Here is a 24,139-nt window from a genome sequence, read left to right on the forward strand (position 1 = left end):
GTTCTGGGGTAGAAAATGTTGACAGAGGCCCCTTCCGCACATGCAAAATAATGTGTTTTCAAATCACTTTCACAACTGTTTGCAAGTGGATTTTGCTATTCCGCACAGCTTTAAAGAGCACTGAAAGCTGTTTGAAAGTGCATTATTCTGCATGTGCGGAATGAGCCAGAGAGAAATTTTTCTCTCTTTCTCACAATACTAGAACCAGGGGGCATTCATTGAAAATGCTGGGGGGAAGAATTAGGACTAATAAAAGGAAACACTTCTTCACGCAACGTGCTTGATTGGTGTTTGGAATATATATACCACAGGAGGTGGTGATGGCCACTAACCTGGATAGCTTTAAAAGGGGCTTGGACAGATTTATGGGGGGGGGGTCGATTTATGGCTACCAATCTTGATCCTCTTTGATCTGAGATTGCAAATGCCTTAACAGACCAGGTGATCAGGAGCAACAGCCGCAGAAGGCCATTGCTTTCACCTCCTGCATGTGAGCTCCCAAAGGCACCTGGTGGGCCACTGCGAGTAGCAGAGAGCTGGACTAGATGGACTCTGGTCTGATCCAGCAGGCTCGTTCTTATGTTCTTATGTTCTTATTCTGTCAGCCTAGCTCAGAGTCCACATTGTGGTGCTGTGGTGCCCACTGAAACCTGTCCTGGTGCCCACCAAGTATTTTTAGAGAGTGGAAGGGGCCACATGGGGGATCTTGCTCAGCTGGGCTTCTGACTGGCCACTGTACAAATTAAAATAGTATTGTCGAAGGCTTTCACGGCCGGAATCACTGGGGTGCTGTGTGGTTCCCGGGCTGTATGGCCGTGTTCTAGCAGCATTCTCTCCTGACGTTTCGCCTGCATCTGTGGCTGGCATCTTCAGAGGATCTGATAGTAGGAAAGGAAAGCAAGTGGACTATATATACCTGTGAGTAAAGGTCAGTAGGTGAGGGCATCTGAATAGGAGTGGCCTGGCAAGTGAGTAACAATGAAGTGTAGCATGTGAGTAACATTGGAGATACCAAGGTCAATAGGTGAGGGCATCTGAATAGAAGTAGCCTGGCCTTTGTTCCCTTTGATTGTTTATTGTCTATAGTCATCCTGTGTTTGTGTGGAGCTGATTAGTCACTGTCTTGACTCTAGCGTTTTTCAAAACTGGCAGCCAAGTTCTGTTCATTTTCATGGTTTCTTCCTTTCTGTTGAAATTGTCCATGTGCTTGTTTCAGTGGCAAACTCCACCACAGTATTGACTTTATTTTCTTTCACTCCACTTTCCCAGGGTGTTTTTGAAATCAATCCTTTTCTCTCCTGTACTTCTTCCCCTCTGTGTATGTGGCCCCACCTCCTGCAGCAGCCATCTTATGGTTAGTTGCGTGTTCTGTGGCACTGGCAGCCGTTTTGTGGTTGCGCCCACCACTGTGTGTCCGAATTCCCGCAGGCTTTAGAAGGTCGGGGACCCCTGGCTTGACCTACTCACAGAGTTGGTGTTAGTTAGATTAACATGGGGAGGGTCAGATATGCTGCCCAGAGCCCTTTGGAGGAAGGGCAGGATAACAATGGAATAAATAATACGGCTATAATCATGCTGACCTACTTTATAAGGCGGTTGTTAGGATTACTAAGATATCTTATGTAAAGTTATTTTGTAAAATCATTATTTAAAATACAGTACCTGTCATCTTTTTCGACCATAGGTGTCAAACTCGCGGCCCTCCAGATGTTATGGACTACAGTTCCCACCATCCCCTGCCAGCATCATGCTGGCAGGGGATGATGGGGACTGTAGTCCATAACATCTGGAGGGCCACGAGTTTGACACCTGTGTTTTAGACGCTCCACATCTGAGAGACACCTGACAACATACTCGAAGCCACACGTAGTTATTGGTGGAGCAGGATAAAGGTGTTTACAAAATGAACAAACAAACCACCTTCCGTCTCAGCACGGCAGATGTAGGGCCCTTAATCAACAATGAGAAATCATGTGGAGATGACTTGCAGCGAATGCTTTTGGGTGGGATCTGTGGCTATGGCCAATTCCAAATGTCGACAAACAAGTTTTATTTCCCTAATATACAATATAAGCAGCTGAATGGCAAGGGAATTCTGCGGGGTTTTTTTGTTTGTTTTTAAGCAGCCTCGTGCTGTCTCAGGTCATGTGTCCGTCTAATCCAATATTGTCTGTTGTGACTGGCAAGCAGCTCTCCGGGATCTCAAGCTGGCAAGGACCTTTCTGAACACCTGCTACCTGAGATCTGTTTAAACTGATTTGTGACGACGGAAATTGAACTGGGGATTCTACAGATGCAAATCAGGTGCTCTGCCACTGACCCGCGGCTCCTTCTAGGTCTTAAAGGCTCTTATTTCAGTCATGTTACTGAGATAACCCCTTTGGTGGTGCTGGCGGAATGGTTTTGTTAGCACGGCAGATGCTTTGTGCCTGATTTGTGGAATTCCCACTGAAGGGATCCCGAGAAGAAGGAATCGAGAAAATATAAAGTTTAAACGCCCCACTGTGTTGTTAAAGGCTTTCAGGTCCAGAATCAACTGGTTGTTGAGGGTTTTCCAGGCTGCGTGGCTGTGGTTTGCTCATAACATTTCACCTGCACTTGTGGCTGCCATGTTCAGAAAGATGTCACGGTAAGATGTGTTGAAACACACCTTACCGCAACATGCGTCTGAAGATGCCTGCCACCTGTTATCTAAAGCTACCAGACCACAGCCATGCAACCTGGAATACCCAGAATAGCCAGTTTAAACACCCTAGTTCAGTGATAGCGAACCTTTTCAGATACATACGAGTACAATTTTCTCAGCGTTTTTGTATCTGTGGAAAACAAGAGCCTGAGGATCTCTTCCATTACATACTCTCCTGTCCTTTATATTCTGAAATAAGGAAAAGGTTTTTGGAGCCAATACTACCTAGGACAGCTTTTTTGTCCGATGATGAGAAACTGATTTTCTTATTATCTGATATGGATTCCTATGTTTCTTATAAGATGGCTCATTCTCTTTGCCCTAAGCATTTGAGAAGTTACGAGAGCAAAGCATTTAAAGCGCTGTTTGAACTGATGTTCTAAAGTACTGGAGATTAACTTAGACGAGCTGAAGAAGCTGCTGCAAAAAAAACATCTGACGTATTTGTTGGGGCATTTTAATTTAGAGATTGGGAACACTAATAATTTATATTTTAATGTAAAACTACATTATTGTTTTAATTTAAATTATTGTTTTAACTAAGTTACTGTTTTAACTGCATGCATTTCCGTATTGTTATAGCCAATGGCTCAAACAATAAAGACTTGACTTGACTTGACTTTTCAAGACCGAGTGCCCAAATTGCAACCCAAAACCCACTTATTTATCGCAAAGGGCCAACACGGCAATTTAACCTGAATACCGAGGTTTTAGTTTAGAAAAACGGTTGGCTCTGAGGCATGCGTTACTCGGGAGTAAGCTTGGTGAAGCAACCGTGCAATGCTTCGAATGGGTGAATCACGACCCTAGGAGGGTTTACTCAGGAGCAAAGCCAGCCTAGATATGTGTGTGTGTAAAGGGTGTGTGTGTGATTTTCCGCTCCCCCTACATGACCAACTCTGTGTGCGCGTGCCCACAGAGAGGGCTCTGAGTGCCACCTCTGGCATGCGTGCCCTAGGTTCGCCACCACTGCCCTAGTTCAAAGGAGGAAGCGCATTTGGGGTTTTGTGTTTATTTTACAAAACAATGTGATCAATTATGTATCTCTCAACGTAGTGTTTGAAACTCAGCCTAGTCCTGTAATCTTCATTCTTTTGCTTCTGTATTCAATCACAAGTTCATAGGCTATATTGCCTGCATGTTTGCCCCAATGGGGAAAACAGCAATGCCCTGGAGCCATTCCAAGTTGGGGAAATGGTGCATCCTTCCTCCTCTATGCTGTAGTTCCAATCCAAACTAGGGCACCGCATAATCTTTTATGTACTTGGAGGCACTGGGCATGCTACACTGAGGAAAGCAGCCCTGAAATAACTAAACCTTAGACTTGTGTGTGAAAATAGTAATCAAGGGCACGGCAAGGGAAATGATACATATTACAGAAAAGGGAAGCGGTGCAAGGGCAAAAACGCGGAGGAACTGTGAATGACTCAAAGGAGCAATTGTCAAGACAGGCATCTGGTAAAGATAACAAAACAGTAACTCCAAACAGGGTAACAACAAAGTAATTTTAGAGTGATGTTTGCACTATCTAGCAATACTCAAAGAATTTCATTTTTTTAATGTCAGAAGCTGCCAGACAGTTGCGAAAATTTGAGGCTGGCCCAATCCACCTGCATCTGAAGATCACGGCAACCCTAGAAAGGGGGTCTGCAACCTGCGGCTCTCCAGATGTTCAAGGACTACAATTCCCATCAGCCCCCTGCCAGCATGGCCAATTGTAGTCCTTGAACATCTGGAGGGGAACCGCAGGAATTGCACACCACCTAAGGGCTCTAGAACAGCGGGTTTTAGATTAATGCCTGATTGAAAGTAATGTGCTTGTTCTCACGAGACTAAAAGTTGCAGCTGACCCAGAGCACTGAGTTTTGCGGCTGCTATGGAAGTTACAGAAAGTAACAAATGGAAAACGTCAGCCTATAACAGTGGTGGCGAACCTTTGGCACTCCAGATGTTATGGACTACAATTCCCATCAGCCCCTGCCAGCATGGCCAATTGGCCGTGCTGGCAGGGGCTGATGGGGTGAGCAATCCACTTAACATCTAATTATCTGGAGTGGGAAATTCACCTAAGACCTATAAGATAAAGGCTGATTAGTTCTTCACATTCATGGCCAGACATCACTGGTGCATAAATCTACAGGGCAGATGTGGAGGAGTGGGGAATCAAACCTGGCTCTCAAGATCAGAGTCCCCACTCTTAACTGGTACACCATGCTGGCTTTAGCTCACATACCAAGCCTTTGCAGATCGCTCTGCAAGATCAGACCTCCTCTGGATCACAGCAATCAGCAGGCAACTGCGTGGGAAAAGTTCTTGAGCACTTGTGTGGTTTTTTTTGCAGGCTTCTGTATAGTGGGAAAGTTCCTGTGGAGGGATGCGCCTTGAACAGCTGCCAGGCCCTTGGAAGGCATTTCTCCACGAAGTGGAAACTGAGTAGCTCTCAATGTTGTCCCAGCTCTGCTATCGTCAGAATCGATGGGGGTGGCGTCAGAGGGAGAAGTCAGGCCGACTCTTAGAATCCTCATCATAAAAACCAGATGTTGGGCGTTTGGCGCAAAGACAGGAATAAATTGCATCAATCTGCCGCTGAAGGGCTTTCAATAGGAGTTTTCTTTAAAAGGCCGAATGTATCGGGGTGTCTTTTTAAGTTGGGATTTATGAGCTGGATGTTCAGAAGGCAGTTCTGGATGATTTATTTATGTTACAATGGCTGTCTGAAATTTGAGGATCGATGATCAAGAGAAATTGTGTTCCTGCTAGGAAACACAGCCTTCACTGGTGAATGTGGGCAATCAATTAAATGTAGTCATTACCATTTTCTGGTACATGAATGAGAAGTAGTAAATACACACACACACACACACACACACACACACACACACACACACACACACACACACACTTTTGTTGTGGGGAGGAGGGACAGTCGCAAAATTAACATGCATCTTTTAATATTCACTTGGGAATGATAGTGTTGATCAAATGTTGGAATTTCACAATATACATTTACGGCCTCTTCCCCTGAACAGGTTCCGTTAGGTGGAACTGATGGATTGTCCAGGATCCCTGATTTTGTTAGTGTCTGCGTCATTGCCACGATATTTAATTTGCTTTACTTATTATTTATTTCAGGGAAAGTATTTGTCCCCAAAGAAAGGCCCATAGAGACCCGCACAGAAGAGAAGGTGACTCTGGATCCAGAATTAGAAGAAGCCCTGGCCAGTGCTTCCGATACTGAGCTATACGATCTGGCAGGTCTGTTGCTATCCTTAAACTGTAAATTCTGCCTATGATGTTATTTCTATTTGGCAGCAGTTTCAGATGTCTCAGAATGGAGTTAATCTCTTTGGATTATTTGGCACTTTAATCCAAGCGGCTATGATGGAATCTGGGAGGGAAGGCCTAGATCAGTGATGGCGAACCTTTTCAAGACCGAGTGCCCAAATTGCAACCTCAAACCCTGTAGCCTCCAGCAAGTTCCACATGTGCCGCTCTGCGCCTCTCTAGCATCTCTGCCCACCCCCATCCCCCGGGCAGCAGCCACCTGGAGCACAGGCACCAGGCCCACCAGCCGAGTCCTCCCTGCTCACTGAGGTGCATGCACATCAAGTGCAGGGGCCCAGGCCAGCCTAGATGTGGGGGTGATTCCCCCCCCCCACATGATGAACTCTGTGCACGCGTGTCCACAGAGAGGGCTCTGAGTGCCACCTCTGGCACCCGTGCCATAGGTTCGCCACCACTGGCCTAGATAATAGCCGGAAAGATGTACATACTGCAGCATCTGTTTAGATCTCCAGATGGATTTGTGGAGGTTGAGAAGTGGTGTCCATGAACTAGATTTCCCATCACTTCCACTTGCTGAGGAGGCACATGCGACTGATATGGGCTTCGCTCTTTTTTCTACACACGCGAACTACTTTCCACGGGACAAATTCAAAATAGCCGAAGCAGCCATGGGAGGTCAAACATCCCACCAAAGCTGCATTCCCCTTTCGTCATGGTTGGATGGGGATAGGAAAAAAATGTTCCCTACTGTTGCCTCTAAAATTATTTCTACCAACCCCATCATAATCTTCCTTTTGCAGTTGTGTGCTTAAATTTGTTGTTGTAACCACGTGGTCGTAACAAGCGTAAAATAAAAAGCAAAAACATAAGCGTAAAATACAAATAAACCAAACAACTGTAAAAATACAAAATGCCCAAAGTGGTTACAATTGCCTGATGATTGTCAACACAGTTTAAGAATGCTACTCAGAACAAATGTGTGAAAGAGAGAGAGAGAGAGAATTTGTAAAGATCATCTTTCTTTTGAACTTAGATTTTGCTCTAAATTCTTGTTGATATTTTTTTTTGCTTACAGCTGTTCTTGGGGTGCACAACCTGGTCAACAACCCCAAATTTGATGAGGGAACCACCAGTAAAGATGGTAAAGCAATTGTGAAAAGTAAGTAGGTGCAATTCCTCAGTATCAATCAATCATTTATTTACAGTCAACGACCAGTTCAACAAAACAAATATGCATCAATTTCACAGTGCCATTAGCATAAACGTGTACAAAAAAATACACTAAAAGCACAGATCAAGGATAATATGGAATCTAGGGTATATACAAAAGGGATATTCGTGTGAACTGAATATTATTGTTATTATTTGTTTACAGTCCAAGTCATGTAAGAGGACACAGGGGACAGATGAAATGGACAATGACAGAAGCCCACAATTGCCACTTGGAGAGTGAAATATACTTATTTAGCTATCTTTGTGCCACTAATCCATTTTCTTTAGAAAGTAAAAAGTTACTTGGATGTGATAGAATAGTGATGGTGAACCTTTTCGAGACCGAGTGCCCAAACTGCAACCCCAAACCCACTTATTTATCGCAAAGTGCCAACATGGCAATTTAACCTGAATACTGAGGTTTTAGTGTAGAAAAAATGGTTGGCTCCAAGGTGCGCGTTACTTGGGAGTAAGCTTGGTGGTAGTCGGTGACTTTGCTTTGAAGCAACTGTGAAACGCTTCAAACAGGTGAATCACAACCCTAGGAGGGCTTACTCAGAAGCAAACCCCATTGCCAGCAACCGAGCTTACTCCCAGGTAAATGATCACGCTTTCGTTCTTCCCATGAAAATCAGTGGGGTTTAACAGCACTTAACAGGGTTACCTACACTGCTTCCCCAAAACTAGGTCTTAGGTTTAATGCTAATAATCTCCCTGGAAGAATTACACTATTATCATGTGATGAACTCTGTGCATGCGTGCCCACAGAGAGGGCTCGGATTGCCACCTCTGGCACTCGTGCCATAGGTTCGCCACCACTGTGATAGAAGTTACATTTTTATCCTGTTCTCCCTCCAAGAAACTCAGGGGAATATAAGTAGATCTACCCTGTGAGGTAAGCTACATTGAGAGACAGTGGTGGATCCAAGGCAATCAATGAAATTCATGGCTTGCTTTGGGGATTTGGTGCTAGTCCAGAACTCTAACTAATGTATCATTTGCCTGACATAGGCCTGGTAGACGCATGCATTTACTACTGTGCTTGTTGTTATAATTCAGTACCAATTGGGCCAGATTCAAGAATTAGACACCTGTATTGAATATGCTAGAAAAGGTGTATGAAGAGAGGCGGGGTGTGTATTTGGGTGTCAGTCCAAAGAAAAGTGAGTACATGTCAATCCCATTGAAATCTGTGGACAAACTAATTGCAATAACAGTGAGTTCCGTTCATATCGAAAGCCTGACTTTTTTTTGGTACCGGGAACCTTCTGTGTGAAAGACTGGGGGCCAAGGGAGCTGCCGTGCCTCTCCCCACACTTCTAATGAAGATGCCCAAGGGAGGGAAGGGAACAAGAGGCAGAAAACTTGCAGTCTATTTTTCCATCTGAATCCCGGCTGATCTTTAGCCTTCCCAGCTGGAGGCTGGCAGGCCGTAGCGACCAGATGCTGACACTGCTAATTCACGTGTCTCTGTGACCTAGTTTTTGCAAATAAGGCCAACCATTTCCAGCAGTGGTGGGTTGGCTAAACTCAGCTGCTGCCAGGAACGCAGCAACCAGGAATTTGCTCTGTCAGGTCACTTTGTTCCAAAAACAATACGTTTCCTTAGCCTGCGTGTGTGTGTTTTAATTAGAAGGGGGTCGGAGGGAGCATTTAGTTCAGGCGTTCCAGTGATTCGAGAATTATGGTTAAAAACGTAGCACATCATGTCGGGTCACTCGCACAGCAGTACAAATGAGCTGGTGCTACTTTCCTATAAGAGAACATAGAAGCTCTAAAGACTCCACCACCCAAAGTTAACTGTGTGGGATCTTATGTGTTTAAAATGGCTCTTCTGCTTGCTGATATAGAATTAGCATACTAACACAGAGTAGTCCTGAATAGGATGTTAATTGTATGGTTTTCTTGTACATCTTTAGAATCACTTCTAAACCAGACCTCAGATTCTCGTGGTGTCCATAATCTATCTATCTATCTATCTATCTATCTATCTATCTATCTATCTATCTATCTATCTATCTATCTATCTATCTATCTATCTATCTATCTATCTATCTATCTATCTATCTATCTATCTATCTATCTATCTATCTATCTATCTATCTATCTATCTATCTATCTATCTATCTATCTATCTATCTATCTATCTATCTATCTATCTATCTATCTATCTATCTATCTATCTATCTATCTATCTATCTATCTATCTATCTATCTATCTATCTATCTATCTATCTATCTATCTATCTATCTATCTATCTATCTATCTATCTATCTATCTATCTATCTATCTATCTATCTATCTATCTATCTATTTTCTTAGATTTTTATACCGCCCCATCCCCGAGGGGCTCTGGGCGGTGTACAACACAGGAAAACAATATAAAATAACTAAAACATTTAAAAGCAGCGACAACTAATAAATATCATAAATCACAGTAAGATAAATGGCGTTCAACAGTCTATTATTAAAATTCCCTCCCCTCCCCTAGAAGGGAGGAGTGGCGTCCAATATTCTAATTCTAAATCCCCTCCCCCTCCAAAAGGGAGGAATGGCGAGCCTCAGATGACAATTGGCCCAGATGTCAAGGGCCAGAGAAGGGGGGGGCACCATCAGCGGCCGGTTCCTCCGAAGGCCCGGCGGCAGCTCTAATAGCAGCTCTACCTGCCTTTCCCTTTTTCTCGAGACAACAAAACTGCTCTGACATAGTCACTTAAGGAATCACTGTATGGACTCTCTCGCAAATAGGGGCAGTCCAGTGAGAAGGGCAAGAGACAAAACCCATCCTTCCTGTTTGTGCCAGCAGGCATTGCCCACTTCTGAATGCCAACAGACAGCCCAGTTCTTAGACAGCTTGGGTGGGCTTCGCCTGTTTGTTATTCATCCCATTAGTCTAATGTTGAAGCATCATAATTGCAGATTAGTACTGTAAGCCATGATTTATGTTCCGGTCCAGGAATAGCCGGTGCTCATCTACAGCTCCCTGCCCTGAGAATTGTAGGTCTCTCAAGTAAGGTTACCCTATAAAGACTTAATAAATCACAGGCTGTCTGAGAAGCGGTTTTTATGGTTTCATGGCATGCAATGTACACATTTTGCAATTTCACAAACGCTAATCGACTTTGCAGATGGACTGCTAATGTAAGAGATGATAGTGAAGGCAGATCCCCCCCCCCCCCCCCCGGTCATATTTAGTATGTGTTCCTTAGGCATTGTCGAAGGCTTTCACAGTCAGAATCAACTGGCTGTTGTGAGTCTTCTGGGCTGTGCTCCTTGTCTTTGCCTGCATCTATGCCTGGCATCTTCAGAAGCATGGGGGGGGGGAGGGGGATCAAACCACCGTATCTCTGGCTGCTGAAAGATGGCACGAAAGCCCACGGAGCTCCCTCTGAAGATGCCAGCCATAGATGAGGGCAAAACGTTAGCAGCAAAAACTACCAGACTGTGGCCACACGGCCCGGAGAACCCTCAACAGCTACCTGTTCCTTACTTCAAACAGCAGAGCTGCACAGAGCAAAAAGGAGGATGAAACCATTTGTGGGTTTTCTTAACAAGCCTGAGATTTATCAGAGCTGCGCTACCTGTCTTGCAATGCTCGCATAGGTGTCAAACTTGCGGCCCTCATAAGAACATAAGAACAAGCCAGCTGGATCAGACCAGAGTCCATCTAGTCCAGCTCTCTGCTACTCGCAGTGGCCCACCAGGTGCCTTTGGGAGCTCACCTGCAGGATGTGAGAGCAATGGCCTTATGCTGCTTTTGCTCCCAAGCACCTGGACTGTTAAGGCATTTGCAATCTCAGATCAAAGGGGATCAAGATTGGTAGCCATAGATCCACTTCTCCTCCATCAATCTGTCCAAGCCCCTTTTAAAGCTATCCAGGTTAGTGGCCATCACCACCTCCTGTGGCAGCATATTCCAAACACCCATCACACGTTGCGTGAAGAAGTGTTTCCTTTTATTCGTCCTAATTCTTCCCCCCAGCATTTTCAATGAATGCCCCCCCTCCACATGTTATGGACTACAGTTCCCATCATTCCCTGCCAGCATCATGCCCTCCAGATGTTCATGGACCACGATTCCTAGCAACCCCTGCTAGCATGGCCACTTGGCTGATGGGAATCGTCGTCCATGATCACCTGGAGGGCCTGAGTTTGACACCTATGCTCTAAAGCATTTCGTGTGATGGTGAAGCCTCTGGCAGTGATTGGCTGAGCAGCCCTAATATCACAGAGGTGTTGGAAATGTTCCATGGCTATCCCTGGCTGATGATGGAATGGGCCTTGAGATGGCAACAGATTGAGGACCTAACTACAAGTTACGGACTCCCAGCGTCCTCGCAATCAAACATGCATTGCAGGTTCCAAGCTGGGAACTTGCTCACAGGTACATAGGAGAAGATGACAGTCACTGGACGAGAAGATAATGCTATGAAAAGCTGAAGGCAGCAGGAAAAGGGGAAGACCCAACTTGAGATGGATTGACTCAATGAAGGAAGGCACGACCCTCGCTTTGCAAGACCTGAGCTAGACGGTTAACACTAGGATGTTTGGGAGATCATGAATGCATAGCGTCACCAGAGGAGGAGGAGGAGGAGGAGGAGGAGGAGGAGGAGGAGGAGGAGGAGAAGAAGAAGAAGGAGAAGGAGAAGGAGAAGAAGAAGAAGAGTTTGGATTTATATCCCCCCTTTCTCTCCTGCAGGAGACTCAAAGGGGCTGACAATTTCCTTTCCCTTCCCCCCTCACAACAAACACCCTGTGAGGTAGGTGGGGCTGAGAGAGCTCCGAAGAACTGTGACTAGCCCAAGGTTACCCAGCTGGCATGTGTGGGAGTGCACAGGCTAATCTGAATTCCCCAGATAAGCCTCCACAGCTCAGGCGGCAGAGTGGGGAATCAAACCCGGTTCCTCCAGATTAGAATGCACCTGCTCTTAACCACTGCGCCACTGCTGCTCCTAACAAAGTCAGCTCCTATGAATAATAAGTCAAAAGGTTTTATAGTTTGTACAGCAAGCACAAACCACAGTTTGAGGGTCACTTAAGCTACATGCATATGGGGCTGACTTGGATTGGGGCCATGGTGTGCAAGGAAACGGGGGAAGGGGGGCTTAAACCTTCCTCCCGCACAATTTTTCGAACCTGCAACAACCTTGTGGGGGTTGAGGGGGTGCTGTTTGCCCCTTTGGGGCAACATATCAGTGCCCCAAATCAATAACCAGTCTGGGAGTACTGGTTTTTAAATATATCTCCAACATGTCTCGTAATAGGCGTTCATGCAGATTGAAAGAAAATGATATGTATTTCCAACAGTGCATGGATGGCATCCCGATTCAGAACTGATTTATGCTTTTCAGATGTGGTCAAAGGCGAAAAGGTCAAGCCGGTTTTTGAAGAACCTCCAAACCCAACCAATGTAGAAGCCAGTTTGCAAAGGATTAAGGCAAACGATCCTACGCTCCTGGAAGTGAATCTGAACAACATAAAGGTACTGAAATGTACACATTTGATTTGTTTTCTGAGGTATTTCTTCACTCACTCTGAAAGGATAGAGCAGAGCCCCGAGAACCGATTCTAATATTCAACAGGATGGATGCCCTTATAGTTGCTGGGTGCTGCAATGAAGATCTTTGTGAGTGGGCAAAATCAGCGAGAAAACAAGACGTGAAGGCCCTGAAGGGAAATCTCAGCCAGTGACTGGAGTTGCTGGACCATTGATAAGATCAGCCACGTCCATTATGCTAACAAAGTCAACTCCTATGAATAATAAGTCAAAACGTCTTGTAGTTTGTACGGCAAACACAAACCACAGTTTGCCAGTTTAGATGTAAAAACAAACAACGGCTTCCTCCCGGGGGGAGGGAATCGGACCACGTGATGGAAGGAGACAGACAGAGAAAAGAGTACGGGCATATGAGTAGGGTTACAGAAGGGTTACAGACTCCAGGTCGAGAAATTACTGGAGATTTGGGGTGGAATATGGGGAGGATGGGGACCTTCATAGAGTGTACCCTACAAAGGAGCCATTTTCTGGGGGTCGGTTTTAATTCTGTGTCCAGTTGGAGTTTGGCAACTCAACCTATGAGACTTGATCATGTAATGCTGAATCACGGTCTGACTTTCCCTAGGAACTGCCCTCCCTGTTCAAACACTTCCTTTATTTTATTAAAACTAAAACCCAACGTCTATGTCATGTCATTAATCACTGCAATTGTCCCCCTCATAATGCAGAACATCCCAATCCCAACACTGAAAGAGTTTGCGAGAGCTTTGGAAACCAATTCGCACGTGAAGAAATTCAGCCTGGCAGCTACGCGGAGCAACGATCCCGTTGCCATTGTAAGCCGGACAAAGCGTTATTTGACAGACCTTATCTCTTGGCTAAAACGAGCGGCAGTCGCAAATGCTGAAATTCGCATTTGTCAATAGCTTTGGGGTTGTGCCATTTTTGAGATTTTTGTCTCTTTCTCTGTTCTGTTTGAGGAATGTGCTCTTTATCCAGTATTGTCATTATTCTCCTGGCTGCGCCCCTTTGTGCTTAACTAGAACTGGACAACCAGAAATTCAACAGACGTCAGAAAACTTCACCTGTTGAATTACTGCTGACCACACTGTTATTAAAGACACCAGAGTCCCAACAGAAACAAAGATCAAGGCAGCCTATCCATCCAACTATAAAGGGCACATTCTCAGCTTTAGGATATTGCCACACCAAGGACATATATTGGGACATTTCATACACTGTGTTGTGGATAATCTTGAGATCCTAATTTACGCATCTGTTCTTATGCCTGCAGGCTTTTGCTGATGCATTAAAAGTGAACAAGACATTGAAGAGTCTAAATATAGAATCCAATTTCATCACCGGGACGGGAATCCTTGCCCTGATTGAGGCCTTAAAAGTGAACGCGACACTGACAGAGATCAAAATTGACAATCAGGTAAAGAATTGATTGGCTTTGGCTACAGAGAATATATGGCTTGGTAACATAAAATCAGGAGCCGCGTGGCGTAGTGGTTAAGTGCTTGCACTGCCACTCACACGGTCAGGAGTTCGAGCCCCCTGTGGGTCAGATATCCTGGCAGCTGGCTCCTGGTCAACTCAGCCATCCATCCATCCCTTGGTCGGTAAATGAGTACCTAGCACATAGCTAGGGGGTAATGAATAGCCCGGGAAAGCAGTGGCAAACTACCCCACAAAAACGGCTGGCCTACGAAATCACTGCTTGCAGTGGTACCCCAGGGTCGGACACGACTGAAGGGGAAACTTTACCTGTTTTAACATAAAATCAGCAACAAGGAGCTGTTCGAGGTGTGGTCAAGAGGTATTTTGGAAGCAAGACAAAGATGTGAGTAGTAGAGATGTGGCTTTTGATTTCCTTGCAACTCCAGAAATGGGGTGCTGTGTGGTTCCCGGGCTGTATCCTATCAGATCCTCTGAAGATGCCAGCCACAGATGCAGGCGAAACGTCAGGAGAGAATGCTGCTAGAACACGGCCATACAGCCCGGAAACCACACAGCACCCCAGTGATTCCGGCCGTGAAAGCCTTCAACAACTCCAGAAATGTCATGCATCCCAAGAAGACAGATGAACCATGGCCTCGTTCCACGGAACGGTGCTGCTGCTGGGTCAAACCAAAGTTTCATCTAGCCTAGCATTCTGCCGTGGCCTGTTTCTACTGATGGTTCATTCATAAAAACAGATTGCTGTTGGGTGATGAGCACGTGTGAATGAGGTCCAATACTGTTGCCTTCTGCCGAACTGTGGGGCCCCAGCTTTTCACACATCTATCCTTCAGCATTCATTCCCAGTACCTCGGTCTTTCTACCCCCTTCTTTTGCTGTTTACCCTTCCCTCCATGCCTAAATCTAGATGGCAGGTTCTTTGGGAGAGGTCTATTTTTAACTCATCATTGCTCTGTAAAGCAACATCATTTGTTCTGCCCCCCAAGTGACTCTGTTTGAGGTGCCCTGTTCTTGGCTAGGACAGAATGGGGGAGACACAAGCCAGGTTCAACAGTTCTTACAATGGGTTTATTACTGGAGAGAAACAAGACCCTAACTCCTCCCTTGGGTCTATCTAAGTCAGAGTACTTGCTTGTCTTGAGGAGGTTTGAAGCTGCAGACTGTGTCTTCTCTTGGCTGCTTTCAAGATATTCCATTGTCTCTTGCTTCCTTTCAGCTCTGTTAGTCTTTGTCATATTCAAACTGCTGATAAACTTGACTTGGGCTCTTTGGACCACCATATAATAATATGGACGTCACGAATATTGCGGTCACCAGCTACCCTTAGCACCTCACTCAGACTGACTGACTAAACTAAAACAGGGGATTGCTGGGTAAAGAAAGGAAACTGCCTACTGGGAAATGTCTTAAAGGGGTAGGAGCTAACTAAAATACCCTCCCATAGAAGACTTGACAATAAAGTAAAATCATGCTACGGGGAAACTGAAGCTTAAAGGGGAAATAACAAAAGCTTCTGTGGGGGCATGACATCATTAAAAAATGACGTGATACCAAGTGATGCTCATGCAAGGTGTCAACCAGGCCCGCTTCCTTCTCCTTTGCTTCTTGTTTTGATTCATTCCTCAGAGACAGCAGCTTGGCACGGCCGTCGAGATGGAGATGGCCCAGATGGTGGAGGAGAACTCCCAGATCCTCAAGTTCGGATACCAGTTTACAAAGCAAGGTCCAAGAACAAGGGTAGCAGCAGCCATCACAAAAAATAATGACCTAGGTAAGATGCTGAATTTGCCAGACTCGTCGGAGTGCTGGTGCACCCCAAAGCCTCCATGAGGACCAGATGGTGCTAATAGGCCAGGTGTAGATTTAGGCTACAGAGATGCTTCTTCAGAACTGTAATTTTGTACAAAGTGGGGACAACCCACCTCTTGTACCTAAGTTTCAAACTCGACTGATGCTACTAGGACACAGCACTCTCCTGTCTCTTTTTTGGTCACAGCAACGTGACATGGGATGGAACGACGGACCCCTGCACAGAGCCTGAGGTGAAACAAACAGGAAGGTCTGGCAGTAAACGACCGCAGCTGTAGAATGACATGGAAATACTTCTCTCCAGCTGTTAGGGAGGATCGCTTCAGACACCCACACTGAACTCTTGGGAGCCATCATGCGTTGCTCAAACACGTTCATTCCTGCCTGTAAAACATAAGGATTTTTTTCTGTGCGTTCACGGCATTACACGATGCTTGTATCCTCTGTATCTCTGTTCAGCAGTTAGTACAGTCGCTTTGTAATGCATCCCAAGAAGATAGATGTTCGGGTAATGAACCATGGCCCCGCTCCAAGGGTTGAATCTTGCCTCTCCAATCCCATAAATACCTGCCATCAAACACCTCTGTTACCTTTGGGTTGGACTGGTAACAGGCCAGTCAACTACTGACAGCAGAGGCGCACCATAGGTAAATGGTGCCCAGAGACAAATTGTCTCCAGGATGCCCCCCCAGGCTCTGCCCCACCGCCACCCTGGCTCTGCCGCCAGATGCCCCCAGGCTCCACCCCCCACTGACCTTGACCCCGCCCATGTCACCATGGACATGGGCAAGGTCTAGGGTGCCCACCTCCCTCCCCCTGCCAGCTGGGCTCCCAGCCGGCAGCCTGCAGTCTCTTCTGACTGGGAGGGGAGGAAGAAAGGGAGGGGGGAGTCCAGGGGGGTTGAGGGTGCTTGGAGGCAGCAGGAAGTCCTGCTGCCTCATCGTTTTTGCGTGCCTCGACTGACACGGATAGGTAGAGGCACGCAAAAACGACGAGGCAGCAGGACTTCCTGATCACGTGGGGGCCCAATTTTGCGCCCCCCACGTGACCAGAAGAGTGGCGCCCAGGGACAAGGGGTACCCCTTGTCCCTAGGTAGATACGCCGCTGACTTCCAGATACCCAGATTTGGCCCAACAGTCCAAGTTGCTTATTACTTTTATATAGCTGCCAGCACACAGGGGCAGTAAAGGGGCATAAAGTTGAGCTATGGCTACCAATCTTGACCCTCCTTGATTTGAGATTGCAAAGGCCTTAGCAGACCAGGTGCTTGGGAGCAGCAGCAGCAGAAGAAGGCCATTGCTTTCGCATCCTGCATGTGAGCTCCCAAAGGCACCTGGTGGGCCACTGCGAGTAGCAGAGTGCTGGACTAGATGGACTCTGGTCTGATCCTGCAGGCTAGTTCTTATGTTCTTAAGGGAAAAGTTAAAAGAAGAGCCTACTGGCATAGACCGGTGGTCCATTTAGTCCAGCATCCTGCCTCACATGTTCTTTGGATGGCCAGATTAATTATACTGTCAGAAACATCTCAGTAAAAAGAGCCAGGATCTTGTTCTTGGTATTTCAGCCATTTTTCATGCGTGTTTATTTGGTTTCCCTGACATGTCCATGAAGAAGTCAAAGCAGGGATGCCGAACATTCCACAGCAATCAAAAATGCTGTGTCCACTTGTCGGGGCTGAGTAATATGAGACAGAAAAGAAAGACGGGCCGTGTGATTCTGACATCCCTTTCCTGTACTTCTGACCACAGGAACACTGAGTATTTCCAGTACTTTGTTTAAGGGCTCATGCACCTTGGATTATACGAGTCTTTTTCCCCAGAAATGTAGTATCAATAATCGATGTTTACAAAAGGAAGGAATCCTAGAATGTGTAGCATTCTGAACTAGGACTGCCAAGTTAGGGCCAGCTACCACCCCTCAAACCCAACTTTCCGTCAGGGCTGCTGGGATTTTAAGGATAAATATTATCATCTAACTCCTCAGAGGAAGGGAAAGCTGTAGATGTAATAAATACAACACCATTTATGCTTCTGCATGACGGTGTGTCTCTTGAGGAAGGGAAGGCTATAGATCAGTGATGGTGAACCTTTTCGAGACCGAGTGCCCAAATGGCAACCCAAAACCCACTTATTTATCGCAAAGTGCCAACACGGCAATTTAACCTGAATACTGAGGTTTTAGTTTAGAAAAAACAGTTGGCTCCGAGGCGTGCGTTACTCAGGAGTAAGCTTGATGGTAGTTGGTGGCTTTGCTTTGAAGCAACCGTGCAACTGTTCCAACGGGTGAATCACGACCCTAGGAGGGTTTACTCAGAAGCAAGCCCCATTGCCAGCAACTGAGCTTACTCCCAGGTAAAGGATCGCGCTTTAGTTCTTCGCATGAAAATCAGTGGGGTTTAACAGGGCTTAACAGGGTTACCTACACTGCTTCCCCAAAACTAGGTCTTACGTTTAATGCTACTAATCGAGCCCAGCGGCCCAGGCCAGACTAGATGTGTGTGTGTGTGGAGGGGGGCGACTCTGTTTGCGCGTGCCCACAGAGAGGGCTCTGAGTGCCACCTCTGGCACCCGTGCCATAGGTTCGCCACCAGTGTTATAGATGTAATAAACACAACACCATTTATGCTTCTGAATGACGTGTGTCTCTGACCAAACTGTTTTGCCCCCTCGTTTTCCAGTGCGCAAGAAACGAGTGGAAGGAGAACGCCACTAGCCCAGCCTCTGTGGACACGAGTCAGCTGCCCATCAAAGAGAACGGGTCAGTCAGAAATCTCAGAAAACTCACTACTCTGAAGGGAAGACACTGGAAAGCCTTTAGAAGAAGACTGCTCGTGCACCATGGTTCTCATTCTCTCCTTTTAAACACAACAATCAAGTCTGCTTTCCTTTTAAAACGTTCATCTAAAAAGACAACACACACAGTTTGGATTGACTGGTGGAAAGCTGGCGGGCGCGCTGCTGCGCGAGTCAGACGGGCTTTGCTGTGGAACTTCCGAAACCACGACGAGCCTTTCTCGGTCCTTTCCCCCCTCCCTCCTTTTAAAAACAAAAACGAGTTACAAAGGTGCTAGATATAAAAATGGGGTCCTTCTGATGTTGAGCCTTACTAAGTAGGATAGGTCTTTCTCGGGCAAGTCGTTTAGCTAAATTCCGCTCGTGCAAGGGAGGGGCGGTCAGCGCAAAGAAAAAACGTGCTGGGCTGCATTCTTGGTTTCTGGTCCGGCAGTCTACGGCCACACCTCTGAATGCGGGTTGCCCTGATTTTGGTGCTGAAAACTGACAGCTGGGTGTCATCCCCTCCCCTCGTAACTAACCTGGGGCACAATCCACTGGGAAATTCTCACACTCATCGAGCTGCCTTACAGGGAATCAGGACATTGGCCCATCAAAGCCGGCGTTGCCTGCTCAGACTGGCAGCCGCTGTCCAGCGACTCAGGTGGAGGCCTTTCACGTGACCTACTGCCTGGTCCTTTTTCACTGGAGAGGCTTGGGGGTGTCCAAGCAAGCCCGTTTGAACCGAACGAGAGCAGCCCTGTGGATTGTGTCGGGTGCGTCTGTCTTCTGTTCTCCCACCTTTAACATTTGACACCGCTCCTCGTCCCCATGTTAGGACCAGCGTCACTCTGCACCTCGTTAAAGCACTGCTCGCCTTACTGGGTAGCACTTTCTGTGGAGCGTAGAGTTATCACACTTGAAAGGGACCAAAAAGTCATTTCAACCAACCTCACGCTGCAAGGCTGGATACCCCCTTTCCCAACCCCCCCCCCAATAGATGGACCTACGAAAAACAGTCTACAAAGTGCCATAAGCATAAACGCAGGCGTACCGCTGGAGAGCGCTCGTTGAGCAAACAGTTGTTAGAGTAATCACAGAAAGAATCGAGCTCCGTGTTGCACAGAGGGCTACAACTAATCCCCTTAGATTACCTGGAGGAAATTCTTCCCTGATCTCAAAAGTGGTCACTACTCAGACCTTAAGTGCAAATAAAGCCCAACTCGGCAGGAAGGAAAATTGAACCGGGTGCAGACCACCTGTTCCTCATCGAGATTAGGTTGTGAGGCCCCCACCTGTGGCATCTGGACTAAGGTTGTAAGTATTGTCGAAGGTTACTTGTTTACATGTGTTTAAGTTAAGCTAGCTAGGTCCCTGGTCTGTCGTCCGGTGATCTCATGCAACAACTAGTTTTGCCAAACCTAGCATAGCTTCATGTCACATATAATTTAACAATAGATATATATAGATATATATAAATAGTTGTTTTTAACAGGAGGCCAATGTTGCCGCCAGAAATCTCTTTAAGCTAAACCAGTGTTCTAACAAGCAGGGGCTGCTGTATTTTTAAACCACTTCTAAAAAATTCTTGTGAATTTATTACTGCTACTGGTTATTGGGATTTGGCGATTCCCAAATAGTGGGCGTGGACCTGTCTGTGAGCCATAATAGGCTAGTGATTGGGCTACCAAATTGCAGTCCAGGGCCATTAATGTGTATCCGCCGCAAAGAGGGAATTCCATTTCTAGACGAGCAAAAATGGCATCTGACTAAAATCACAGTTCCATCAATGAAGCTGTTGAGCTGTTCTACGTTTTTTTTAAAAAGCACGAAAATAATAAATACAGCAAAAGTTGCAGGTTTTTCTCCAATAAACAAGAAAGGAAGGCATTCGGAAGCAGAAGACTAAGGTCTGTTTCACGGTTTATGGGCTCAACACCAAGCGGACATTCAGCAGGGGGCTACAACCAAATGTGCTGAGTGTTGTTTATGTTATAGGCGTCTGCAAGCATTCTTGACGCGCATTCTTTAGATGTGCCCTGAACCTTGCAGCTTTAGATGTGCACTCAAAAAGCCTCAGATCGTTCATTTAAAATCCCTTCCCCGCTGCTGAGTGAGGAAAGGAACAGCCACAGGTGTCAAACCCGCAGCCTTCCATATGTTATGGGCTACAGTCCCCATCATCGCCTGCCAGCATGTTGCTGACAGGGGATGATGGGAACTGTAGTCCATAACATCTGGAGGGCCGCGAGTTTGACCCCAGCTAGCCACTGGAAGATTGACATTAGCACTCAATGCTTTGGAAGCCCTGCTTGGGTCATTTCTCTCTCCTACAAAGGCTTGGAGAAATTGTGGGTATGGATATCTCCTTTAGACACTGCCGTGAATGTCCAGATTCACGTGACGTTTCCCCTTACAAGCCTGTGGCAAGAGGACTGCTTTGGGCGGGGCAGTTTAAATATACTGGGTGAGGTACTATGTTCCTCTGTTCTTTTATCAGGGCTTCCTGTACGCAAAGTGGTGTATAACTATATTTGTAACCTCTCTATATGTGATGTGGTATTGCGTGTGGTGATTCGGCTGTGGGCATCTTGGCTGCTTATTAGAGTATGGCAATTTGTTGTGTTTGTCCTTTGAGCCGAGCCATATGATGGGTGTATCGTGTACAGGTGCACAACACTTTTGTAATGTCCCGCTTGGTTGCCTAACCCAGCCATGTCGCCTTGGTAATCATTCATTTCCTTCATCTCCATTTGCCACTTCTGTCCCATTCACGAGAGAGTGACAACAGACCGTTATTTATGAATGGGTAGGTTCTTGCAGCATGCATTTCCAGACATCTGCCCCCAACATCGGGTAAAATTCCTTTGCAGGATAATGCAGACGACCATGTTAGCCTTGGGCAATAGTTCACACTGGGATCATCTGAATGGGCTCAGAGCGGTGAGAAGAAGTTTCAACTGGTGAGGAGAATTTTTACCCGGCATCCACACCCAGTCAGAAATCTGGGGCCGGTGGATAGCATACTGTAATTCTTAACACTTGCCTGTCTTCAGAGGTATGAACCAGTTGTCCGTTTCCTGTGAATAGCTGAGGACAAGTTTAGCAGACTTCTTCTGCAGATGATAAGGAGTTTAGAGCAGCCAGGGAACAGTTAAATCTCCTCAACAGTTGCTGGGATTATAGAGGTGACCTTTTTAAAGATGTCACGACATGCACAATAATGACTGGTAAATCACTTGGTAAATGACTGTCTGTACAGTCAGGTGCACCTTCGGACCACCATTTGAAACAATTCAGTGGTTTGGGGTGGGGCTTTTTACCCGTTGTGGGAATGCCGCATCACTTACAAGAGTGGCACATGGCCATATTGCTCCCCAACGCTTACAAGATGTGATGAGGAGATGTGCTGAATGTTTCACAAGGTCATTCCATGTAAAAAAATTCCATGTGTTAATTTCAATGTGACAAACATAGAAGAAGAATTTGGATTTATTCCCCACCTTTCTCTCCTGTAAGGAGGCTCAAGGGGGCTTCCAAGCTCCTGTCCCTTCCTCTCCCCACAACAGACACCTTGTGAGTTAGGTGGGACTGAGAGAGTTCAGAGAGAACTGTGACTAGCCCAAGGTCGCCCAGCAGGGATGCAGGAGTGCAGAAACACATCTGCCTCTGCCACTCAGGTGGAGGAGTGGGGAATCAAACCTGGTTCTCCAGATTAGAATCCACCTGCTCTCAACCACTACACCATCTCCTCTGGGACAATTCTTGATATGGTTTTACATACAGGCTCCCCTGCTTCCAGGGAAAACACAGGAGTCGCTTCTGTGCCCAATAATTTGACGAAAGCTTCTCAAGGTGGCAAAGGTTCCCCGAAACCTACGCAGCTTGTCTGTTTATAGTAAGATCTGGCCTTAAGTCCTTCAAGCGGGACATAAGGATAATCAATACGAGGTGAGGAAGGTGCAAAGTAGGTTCATAGAAACAGGTTGGTCTTAACCTTCCCAACTTACAAATGAACCCTGAAGGCAGCAGATCCGAATAGTAAGTTGAAGCATATTTCCCTTGTCCTGATACTGGTATGTAGAAATTAGTAATGGGATTTAATATTGTTCTAAGCACAGCTTTCAAGCACATGAGAATCACATTTAGAATAATGTGATAATGGCACAGAAATTGGCACTTCCTTTATTTAAGGGGGGGGGAAGGCAAATGGTTGGGGATTAGCTAACCAATTGTTTTGCACATTGCTGTTTCAGATTGTTAATTTTTTAAAAAAAAATAACGTTTTCCATGAACGCTGTTGGCCATCGTGTGCAACGTCTCTGCGTTTTAGAGTGCACCAAATCTATGTACATGTTAAATGGTAGCTGTCTGGTTTGGAAAAATGAGTAATGTTGCATGTTCTCGGCTTTGCAGCAACGGGAATTGCTGGAAGATGTGATGTGGACTTCCACTCGTCAGTTGTCCCTTTTGTAAATAAAACTTTTGTAATAATTTGGTTTCCTGTTATTATTTGGTGCTGTGGGACTCAAGGGTCTCTCCTCAATGCAACGAAAAAATTCACCGCCACCAGAGATGGTGAGGTCGCCAGCTTTAGGATGTTAAAAAAAGAGGATTAGACAAAGGAGGAGAGGTCAGTTTGCTATGAATGTGGCATAGTCTCTTATACGGGTGTCAAACTCAGGCCCCCAGTGGTTCATGGACTACAATTCCCACCAGTCCCTCCCAACATGAGCATTGGCCATACTGGCAAGGGCGGATGGGAATTGTAGTCCATGAACATCTGGAGGGCCTGAGTTTGACACCCCTTACAGTATACCCTTGAGCGCTTTTCTGGAAGTCAAGGAGCCAAATGGGCTACTTTCATCTCCTTTTTATTAGCTTTTAGAGGAATTTGCCTGGGCAACGGTGGAGCAGAATATTGGACAAGATTGGGGACAAGATGCTGGAGGAGTCCGGATGCCCTAACCAATCTCCTATGGATCCCAGTTTCTGCCGAAGAATGAAAACTAAAGAGAAAATCCCAAATGTTCAGATATTATTATCCACGGAACTGGACTTAAGCCAGCCTACTCTCCAAGAGTGACAAGCTGACTAAATGAATTCCATGCAAAGCCAAATCTCTGATGTTAGAAGCTACTGTACAGTCCCCTCCTCCCCCCAAGCATCTGGCAATGGTTGAACTTCCAGGCCAAATAGGTGGTCTGGTTCCAACCAGGATTGTCCTCTGTCCAAAAAGGATGAAGTCTGGCAGGATGGTCCAATGCTGAATGGAAATGAATGGGGGCTTTTCTAATGAAGACCCCAGGTCTTCGGATGTCAGTGTTCTGCCCACCCATTTTCAATAGCACCCCGTCAGACTGCACACAGATTTGTTGTGCTCCTAAACTTTTTTCACCCTGAGCAACCATAT

The 24,139-nt window shown here is 46.1% G+C and overlaps 1 protein-coding gene across 2 annotated transcripts in view; it reads left to right on the forward strand.

Moving 5' to 3' along the window:
- Positions 1 to 23,765, forward strand: part of LOC125424479 (tropomodulin-2) — a 41,915-nt gene extending 18,150 nt beyond the window's left edge. The window contains exons 4-11 of one of the 2 annotated variants that reach the window (XM_048481743.1): positions 5,819 to 5,941; positions 7,047 to 7,130; positions 12,536 to 12,666; positions 13,410 to 13,517; positions 13,976 to 14,119; positions 15,772 to 15,916; positions 18,633 to 18,712; positions 23,608 to 23,765. In XM_048481743.1, the coding sequence (XP_048337700.1) occupies positions 5,819 to 5,941; positions 7,047 to 7,130; positions 12,536 to 12,666; positions 13,410 to 13,517; positions 13,976 to 14,119; positions 15,772 to 15,916; positions 18,633 to 18,667 (770 nt within the window). In that variant the 3' untranslated portion in view covers positions 18,668 to 18,712; positions 23,608 to 23,765. Of the gene's footprint in view, positions 1 to 5,818; positions 5,942 to 7,046; positions 7,131 to 12,535; positions 12,667 to 13,409; positions 13,518 to 13,975; positions 14,120 to 15,771; positions 15,917 to 18,632; positions 20,544 to 23,607 lie in introns of those variants that run through there. The other variant, XM_048481742.1, reaches the window with a different exon arrangement.
- The last annotated feature ends 374 nt before the right edge of the window (positions 23,766 to 24,139 follow it).

This window comes from Sphaerodactylus townsendi, linkage group LG17 (genome assembly GCF_021028975.2).
Source record: "Sphaerodactylus townsendi isolate TG3544 linkage group LG17, MPM_Stown_v2.3, whole genome shotgun sequence".
Lineage (NCBI taxonomy): Eukaryota > Metazoa > Chordata > Lepidosauria > Squamata > Sphaerodactylidae > Sphaerodactylus > Sphaerodactylus townsendi.